This window comes from Diaphorina citri, unplaced genomic scaffold (assembly GCF_000475195.1).
Source record: "Diaphorina citri unplaced genomic scaffold, Diaci psyllid genome assembly version 1.1 scaffold694, whole genome shotgun sequence".
In the NCBI taxonomy this organism is placed as follows: domain Eukaryota; kingdom Metazoa; phylum Arthropoda; class Insecta; order Hemiptera; family Psyllidae; genus Diaphorina; species Diaphorina citri.
Window position 1 is genome coordinate 42,845 of NW_007378127.1, and position 9,580 is coordinate 52,424.

Here is a 9,580-nt window from a genome sequence, read left to right on the forward strand (position 1 = left end):
TTGCTTTTATTCGTCGTCTCACTATTGTGATTCCAATGGGTCCTGCCAATCATCTATGTCAAAACAACTGCCATCAGTGATAAAAAGGTGTTGTAAATAGGTAGGTTTCTTCATGGAAATTTAAGTTTTACAAGGAACAAAAGCTCCTGCTTAAAGCCCAATTGCCGTGAATTTTAAGCAGGGAAAAACTCCAAAAAACGCAATCACAAAAATCAATAAAAGCACCACCACTCTCTATCCCACAGGGTATCGGCGATCTGCCCCCAAACATTCACCGCTGGATCTACCTGGCCACTTCCTTCGCCCCCAAAGCCCAATTGCCGTGAATTTTAAGCAGGGAAAAACTCCAAAAAACGCAATCACAAAAATCAATAAACTCACCACCACTCTCTATCCCACAGGGTATCGGCGATCTGCCCCCAAACATTCACCGCTGGATCTACCTGGCCACTTCCTTCGCCCCCAATATCGCCCCCATTCTCGAATACGGCTTCATCATCTTCGGATCCCTCGTCCTCATCGTGGTATTCGTGCGAGCCTACAAGAGTCTCGTCTTCACGCAAGAGAATCTCGAACGTGGCCGAGAAAAACTCCGTCGCGGTAGCTCGTTCATTGTGAACGGACAACATCGGCTCATGATCATCCGAGACAGCTACTCGTTGCTAGGCAACCACAGTCCGGAGACAGACAACGGGTCTTCCGATTGAGCCCGAGGCGGGTCGAAGCTTCACGACGATTGACGAAGTCCGCCCGAACTTTTGAAGTTAGGGCCGGAGCTTCGCGAAGATTGACGAAGCTCGGCCGATGTTGGGCGATGATTTTCTCGAGAAGCGTTGACGCTCTCTTGTTGCGGGTGATATATTTTAAAAACTACTCCTCGAATGTGATTTGTTTTTTTGTGTGAATGTTGGTCGGTGGGTGACGTGAACTCTTGACGTTCGCGCGCCTCTCGGGTACCTTTGATGGATTGAAATTGCTGCAAACTACTCCTCGAATGTGATTTGTTTTTTGTGTGAATGTTGGTCGGTGGGTGACGTGAACTCTTGACGTTCGCGCGCCTCTCGGGTACCTCTGATGGATTGAAATTGCTGCTGTTTTCGTCGTACGGTGAAGTGGAAGCGTTATTGTGTGTTACATACTCGTAATGTGTGGAAACGTGATTTTAGCGCTGTATATTTGAATTGAGTGTTTTTTACGCGCCTATATTTTAGAAGCTACCCATTTAAAGATAGTAATAACTAGGTAGTATAAATATAAAATTTGGCAAAAGGAAGTAATTTCGAACTGACTATTGTGTTTATACATACTAGAACTAGTAGAAAGGAAATGGGAAAAGATGGTAAATTCGTATTCCGGATCTAGACTTACTTAGTGAAGAATGTAGATCAAGATCTAGGTCGTTGATTTTGAAAATTATAGGAAAAATTCTCATCATTCAAACATAAAAAGAAAACACGTATAAAACCGTGTAACATAATAATAGAGCTCTAAGGGTTAGGTGGTAGAGAACGCCTCCGGCGTTAACCTCGCCTAGTGGTTACCTTCCACTAAACACGTATAAAACCGTGTAATCACACTAATGTGCCAAATACATATGTAGGTAGGTAACAACCCTAGCTATTAAAGTTTGAAAGAAATGATCGTCAAAAATTTGCTTCCGCAATTAAGGATTTGCTAGACGTTTTTTTCATGCAAAATATATTATGTAATACCTACTTAAGTATCCATGTACTATGTTAACTATGTAATTCAATATTATGTATTGGTCCATCACTTGTTGCAAAATTTGAGCTCGCCATATTAGACTGAACCTTGAACTTGGCAATATTAAACCCCCCGGCTTAAGAATCTCAGATCCTTCCTTGTTACTTGCATACACGCCTATTCAAATTTCTGGTAGGTGTTGAAATATTCGAGAAGATCGGGTAAGATAATAATTTATTAGAAGACAAGTCTATAGAATATTGAGATATTAAATAACTTTGTATAGGTTATTGAAAGATACTTAGTTAGTAATAAAATTGTAAGGTAATAAAAATAACTTCATCATAACATTCATAACTAATAAAGTTACCTATCATAAAAATCGAATTCGCCAAAAACCAGATTGATTCAGAAATCGGAAGTCATTTTCGCAAACACCCAGAAATAATTTTTAGACCCAGAACCAGAAATGTTGAGACTTGAGAGACGAATTTTCGAGAAGATCAGGAACTATATATTTTAAGTATCTACCTATTACTTATTTTACACGTTTCTTTATTACCATAAAGACACCTATTAAGTTGACTGTATAGTGTATGGAAACTTGGAAAGGTATTATGGAATATTGATAGGTCAATTTGTTGATGTATCGTTTAACAACATAAATGAACAGTAACCAGCCGTCGATCTACATTGATCAACGGGAAGAGAGAAGGAGAACAGGATAGGAGAAAGCCTGCTGTTCCAAGAACGAACATTACTTATCTGTTTAGGTTTACTAAGTTGTATAAATGTATACCTATACTTCAAGAAGACACGTTTTCAAAAGTGTAGAATAGAGATGCATGCACAATTTACATACGTAGAAGAATAGAATATACCTATCCTATTTCAATTTATACAACTAGATTGGCGAGATATGGGATTATGCACGCAGATTTGCAGATAGTAGCTACTTACAAACAAAAATCCCATATGAACTGTTATCATAATGGGACAACTTGTTCTAAACTGACAGTCTAAATAAAAAACTACTCATACTTTACTTATGCAGTCGAAATTGGATAAACAGGTCTTGTGTAAATAGGAAATCTGGATACACTGAAAAAAAAAGTCGTGATCTCATTTTTGACACAAAAAAATCTTTCAGTTGGGCAAAAATGGAGGCTGTATAAGAAAGTCTTTTTTTTTTCTTCTTTGTACTCTCGAGTAACGCGTTCTGGAGCCTCTGTAAGCAGGAATGTTGTTTTGCTGAACCTCTAATAGGTAAGCAGGAATTTGTTAAGAAGTGTGTTTCATGCCAGGTTTCCTTTCCTCCTAACCTCTGTGGTCACATGTGGACCCTTATAAAGAAGAATAAATATTTGGAACTTCTCTAAGCAGCAACTTTTTCTAGAAGCCTCTACTGGCAAGAAAATATTGCCAATTCCTTGGATTCCTGTTGATCCAGGTTCGACTGTATGTTTATTCAATGAGAGTGTGCGAAAGGTCAACTATGACAGGAGCGCCCTTAACCCTCAGGGAAATTTTTAGAACCATCAGGCCGTGGAAACCAGTAGGTAGGTAACTAGTGGAAAACACATTGTCTTAGACCAGGATAACGTACATCATTATAAATTGTTACGCGACTAGAATGCAATACAGATTCATACTTACTGGATGTCCCAGACTTTAGGTTCGTGTCATAATAATCATTGGTCATAACTCATAACATCACCATTCTATAGTAGGATAGTGTGTCCTTCATCAGATGGATCAGTGGCGTAGCGTCCATGTAGGGCGTGTATGGCGGCCATACACTCAAAATTTACTCAAATACCCTTAAATTGACTTTAAATATTTATGAAGAAGTATGTGTATGACTTATGTAGTAATGTGCATGGTGATGGAAATTAGTGCCCTACACGCCTTACACTTGACTTTAGACCACGCTACGCCACTGATCACCATTCTATAGTAGGATAGTGTGTCCTTCATCAGATGGATCACATCAGATGGGCTTAAGAATAGGCATATGTACTTATCGCCAATACTCAAAACGGATATTTAATTAAGTACTTAAGAAGGAATTGGTAATTAGGTACTCAAATAAGAAGGAACTTCTTTGCCTTCCATTCGCTATTGTTCCTGGAACGCTCTAATTTAATTGTTTGATCCTTTTCCAGATGCCCCGGTATTCCTCTCGTTCCCTCACTTCTACAAGGCGGACCCTGAACTTCTGGATGCTGTAGAGGGACTGACTCCCAACCAGGAGAAACATGAGACCTTCTTCAAAATCCAACCCGTAAGTAACTTGGTTTTTATTAAATTTCCCACATCCTGAAGGATAATGAAGAAACCCTAAAGGAGATGCTCCGGTATCTTAAGAGGAACAATTTCATGAAAACTGTGTATTTTTTCCCCCCTTCCACACATGGCCTTGTCGCTTGGGGTATAAACAAATAAATAAATATTTAAATTTTAATTTCTCCGCCTCGTATTTCAGAAACTCGGAGTCCCTCTAGAGGCTGCCGTCAGAGTGCAGCTCAATCTGGCGGTGGAGGAGTCAAACATTCATGTGGTCCGAGGATTCCGCTCCATCACATTCCCAATCATGTGGGTCGAAGAGGTAAGCTATTAACTATTTATACTTCATGCCAGGCGTAGTATTATTTACCTTTGCTTTTATTCATCGTCTCACTATTGTGATTTCAATGGGTCCTGCCAATCATCTATGTCAAAACAACTGCCATCAGTGATAAAAAGGTGTTGTAAATAGGTAGGTTTCTTCGTGGAAATTTAACTAGATTGGCGAGATATGGGGATTACGCGCGCAGATTTGCAGATAGTAGCTACTTACAAACAAAAATCCCATATAAACTGTTATCATAATGGGATAACTTGTTCTAAACTGACAGTCTAAATAAAACACTACTCTTACTTACTTATACAGTCGAAATTGGATAAACAGGACTCGTGTGAGCAGGAAACTAAATGGGAAGTATTGTGTCTCTTCTCGCCCATCTGATGAGAGGCATACTACGGGATGGGCATGCTACGACACAGGCCACAAGCGTCTAATGTAGCAGTTGTTCCATTGCTACGAAATAAAAACGGCGGTGGAACACTCATCTTAAAAAAAAACTGGATAAACTTGGAAAAAGTCGTGGTTCTTTCATTTTTGACATAAAAACTTCTTGAAACAGGCAAAAATGGAGCCTCTATAACTGTGTATAAGAATGGCCTTTTCTTGGAACTCACGAGCACGAGTCCGCGGTCTGTAGCTTCTGTAAGCAGGAATGTTGTTTTGCTGAACCTCGACTATAAAGAGGACTAGGTTAAGACGTGTTGTCTTTTGTGTTGCTAGGTTTCCTTTCCCCCTGACCTGTGTTCACATGAACCTCTATAAACAGGAATGAAAATTCGGAACTCTTCTAAGCAGGATTTTTTTTTTTTTAAGTTGGATACCTCCGTAAGCAGGAAATTATTGCCTGTCCCTTGGATTCCTGCTTAACCAGGTTCGATTGTATGTTTATTCAATGAGAGTGTGCGAAAGGTCATCTGTTACAGGAGCGCCCTTAACCCTCAGGGAAATTTTCAAAACTATTAAACCGTGGAAACCATTAGGTAGGTAACTGGTGGAAAATACATTGTCTTAGACCAGAGGATAACGTACATCATTATAAATTGTTACGCGACTAGAATGCAATACAGATTCATACTTACTGGATGTCCCAAAACAACATAATAATAAAAATATACATAGGTACAGAGTTGAAGTAGAGGAGGTAAAATACATAAAACCTTGGGTCGTGGTTCGTTCTCAGAACGGCTGGCTTTCTCCTGTCCTGTTATGTTTTTGTTGTAGCGGCTTTAGCTATAGTCGAAAGGTGATGACCTGATGAGGAAAATATCTCTTCTATCAGCCATACACCAGGGTGATAGTCTCTAACCATGTTTAACTGGCTCGTCCTAAACCGCAGTCAACCATCGTGAGGACTTGTGCTTGTTCTTTTCATGCAGAGAAAACCCTTTGAAACTATCAGCTAGCTATCAAAAATATTGAAGAAGAAAAAGGAAAAAAAGTTGCTACTACCTATACGAATATGACGATGGTCCTAGAAAGATAATAATACGATTAATATGCCACTGATATCAAAGCCATATGCCTCTAATACGGCAATTTTATTAATCTACCTACTCTTGACATGCGAAATTCCCAACCATACCATTAACCATTGGGCAATTATTATGCCCGTCTAATCTCTTTGCAATTTAAGAAAAATGCAAAACCCTATGCAAATCCTAAGAAGCCATTAGCTTTGCGATCGTTAATCGCAGAATAATTATTACGGCGGGTTATACCGATGGCTTAGTCGGAATTTTTCACTAATGGGCGATTTTTTTGCAAATTATGAGACGAAAAGGAGTAATTAAGGTGATTAAACAGATCATTCTAGATTTAAAGGTGTTTAAAATCTAAAACACATTTAGGTAATCCCTTTAAATGTTTAAATGGCATGAGAATTTTCTACCTTCAAATAATTTCTCAGGAAAACTTCAAAAATGTCTTTCACATAAATCATCACAACACATGGACATATCTACCTACTGGATAATAAGAACGCCCTCGACAACAAGAACGAACTTTATCTGTTCAAGATAGGAACTAGGAGAGAGTTTAGGATAAAATTCACCCCGTCGTTAAACGCAAAAAGGAGTTTTCACAATTAGAGCAGCGATTAGTGTTATTTTAGGGTTAGGTTAAATACAAAAAGGAGCTTTTATTTTCCACGGACGTGACTTCTGCATAATTACCCGGGACTACAATTGAGTTTAAACTCGGTTTCAGTTCAACTCTCGGATTAAGCAATAATTTGGACCTACATAATTTGGACGCTGCCTCTCTGTTAATAAAATCCTACACCTCTCGTTATATCATTTGATACACACCTGATTAGTTCCTTACTTAGGATAATTTCCCCCAAAGTCATTCTAGATTTCTAGAAGCTCTTACGATTCCAATATTGTACAATATTATGTATCAAAATATTATGTATTTATGTTTATACCTACCTAGTTAAGTAGGTTAAAAAACATATTTTATACCCACCTAAGTACCTCACCACCTACCCCCCCCCCTTCGTCCAAAAAGGACTGCGTCCCGCTTTGGGCCAAAAAAATTATGGTCACCCTAGGTATACTCCCTGTTTAACGTTCCCCAATCAGACTACTCCTCCCTTTTTTCTCCACATCAGAGGTCTCCAAAAAGATAAGAATGCATAAAGCCTGACTTCAACGCTCTTGTGCGACGCCAACGTGCGACGGAAAAATCTCTCAGACGAGACGGTCTCGTCAAAGTCGGAATCGAAAGCTTTTTCAGCTCTGTCTGACAGACTAGGCCCAAGTCTATCAGACAGCCTAAGCGAGATTGGCCGACGGGCGCGTCGTTGGTTGGAAAGGTTAAGCCTCGCATACCTAGTCCACACAAGAGCCTACGACGTTTCGTCCTTATTTGAACTCATGAGTTAGACATAACTCTGAGGTGTTGTCCAAGATTTCGGTTGCAGTCATTCCATTTACTAACTGTTTCACTGTTTCTTTCTGTTTGCAGACTCTCACTTCGCAGGCGAACGCGCTGAAACCGCTTATGAAAACCGGTGTTTCGCTGGCACTCCGGATGACTTCGATGAAACCGTTCGTGTCGATAACGGCGGAGGAACTGGTGTTTGGTTATGATGATACGCTGACTTCGCTGGCAAACCGGTTTTTTCCCAAGGGGAAGCGGCCGCCGCGGAAAATGGGACTGTTTTTGGGCGTAAGTGTTCTCTGCTACATTGACTTATTTCGTTATTACCTACCTTGTGAAATAGTTCTGTAGAAATGGGATCTTGGGCACTCTGGGCAGGCATATCAAAATTGGAGCCGCAAATCACTTGTTTTTTCTTCTTTTTTTGGACGAGGATAATATTTGTTTTTGTACCTTCTACAAATGGTATTGTGGACAACTAACAGTGCTCAGATCATAGGTAAAGAACTACTGCTTAGATAAAGCTGTTGTCTGAAAGTTAAACCTAACAGCTTTGTGAGATACGTTTGATTAAGTCAATTCTCAAAGCCCCCATCACGGACGAGGATAATATTTGTTTTTGTACCTTCTACAAATGGTATTGCGGACAACTAACAGTGCTCAGATCATAGGTTAAGAACTACTGCTTAGATAAAGCTGTTGTCTGAAAGTTAAACCGAACAGTTTTGTGAGATACGTTTGATTAAGTCAATTCTCAAACCCCCCATCACCCTAGCTAAGGCCTTTAGTGTCAACTCAAAGTTAAGGTCTTTGGTGATGGACCCCTCGAACTGACCGAAAACTCCTGCCTTTCTTTTTTCCAGAGAAACGGAACAATTAGTGAAGTCCAGACGATTTACACGGGACACGGCGGAATGGAAAACTTTGGCTTCCAGAGAAACGGAACAATTAGTGAAGTCCAGACGATTTACACGGGACACGGCGGAATGGAAAACTTTGGCTACATGGACAAGCCAGAGAAATGGAACAATTAGTGAAGTCCAGACGATTTACACGGGACACGGCGGAATGGAAAACTTTGGCTACATGGACAAGTTGAACGGTTTGGATCATCTACCCTATTGGGACGAAGCGCCTTGCAACGCCATCAAAGCTTCTGAAGGTGAGACTGAGTTTGATCCTTTTTTCTTCTTCTTCTTCTTCTTCTTCTTCTTCTTCTTCTTCTTCTTCTTCCCATTTCTCGCCCCTCCTTACAAAATAGAGAGAAAATCGAGTCCTCTTTTCCTTCTCACCTCTTGCTCCTCTTCCTTCTCTTCCTAAATCATCCTTCTTCTTTTACTGCAGCTTTTTCCCATTTTATTTGATGTTCCCTTCCTTTATCCTATCCTTCAATCGTCAAAATCCTCCTATCCATTGACTCCTTCCTTCTCCATCCCTTCTCCAAAGTGAATTTCACCATGAGACTGTAAACCCGGAAGCTTGGTCAACAACAGGTGCCGATGCCGTACCCCAAAAATAAGCTGAATTAATTTCAGCAACAGTAAACTTGCAAAGTATTTGCTATGGAGACCCGGAAGGACGCCTTTCTTCGAAAAAAAAACTAACATCTCACCATAGGTAGGTAATTAGAAATTAAACATATAAACGTAGCCGTCCGAACCAGAAATCTTTAGGTCATTGTACCTATATTGAAATAAATTAAGGGGTTTTCATGGCCCATATTTATTCATAATGGTGCATTTTTGTCTCAAGAAGACCTTTGGAGTAGGTTATAGGTAGCTATACCTAAACTAACATCCATTTGTTTCAATCCCCCAGGCTCGTTCTTCCCGCCCCGCGACCTCACCAAATCCGACCTGGTTCACGTTTACGATAAGGATCTGTGCCGGATATGGCCTCTCCGATACCGGCGCGACGTGGAAAAGGATGGCCTGAAAGCCGGCTACTATACTCCGGACGATGAGATCTTCTCGCCCGGCGAATCCCAACCCGAGAACAAATGCTACTGCCCGGGGCAGACCAAGTGTCCGCCCAAAGGCCTCCAGAATATCAGCCCCTGCCAGTTCGGTAAGTTGAAGAGACTATACTTTGTTTATTTTTCCTAAATTTGCTCTAGGTAAAATTACCTACCTATAATATGTTTCACCCACGTAAGTAGGTAGGTACCTCAAATATTTTTTCTAAGTCTTCCATTTTGTACCTTATCAATTTTATCTATTAACCATCAATTCATTATCGACCAGAAAGCCTAAATTTAACTAAAGGCCCTTTTCATAATTGTTGGGATAGGATAGGAATTAGGAATAGGAACATAGGATAGGACTGTCAGTTGTTATTTTTCTTGGACGATTCTAATTAAAATGTAGA

General features: G+C 40.1%; 1 protein-coding gene across 1 annotated transcript in view; it reads left to right on the forward strand.

Annotated features, from left to right (window-relative positions):
• Nucleotides 1-973, forward strand: part of LOC103511262 (protein peste) — a 39,172-nt gene extending 38,199 nt beyond the window's left edge. Inside the window, exon 8 of the mRNA XM_026825075.1 lies at nucleotides 402-973. Within this exon, the coding sequence (XP_026680876.1) occupies nucleotides 402-707 (306 nt within the window). The 3' untranslated portion in view covers nucleotides 708-973. The remainder of the gene's footprint in view (nucleotides 1-401) is intronic.
• The last annotated feature ends 8,607 nt before the right edge of the window (nucleotides 974-9,580 follow it).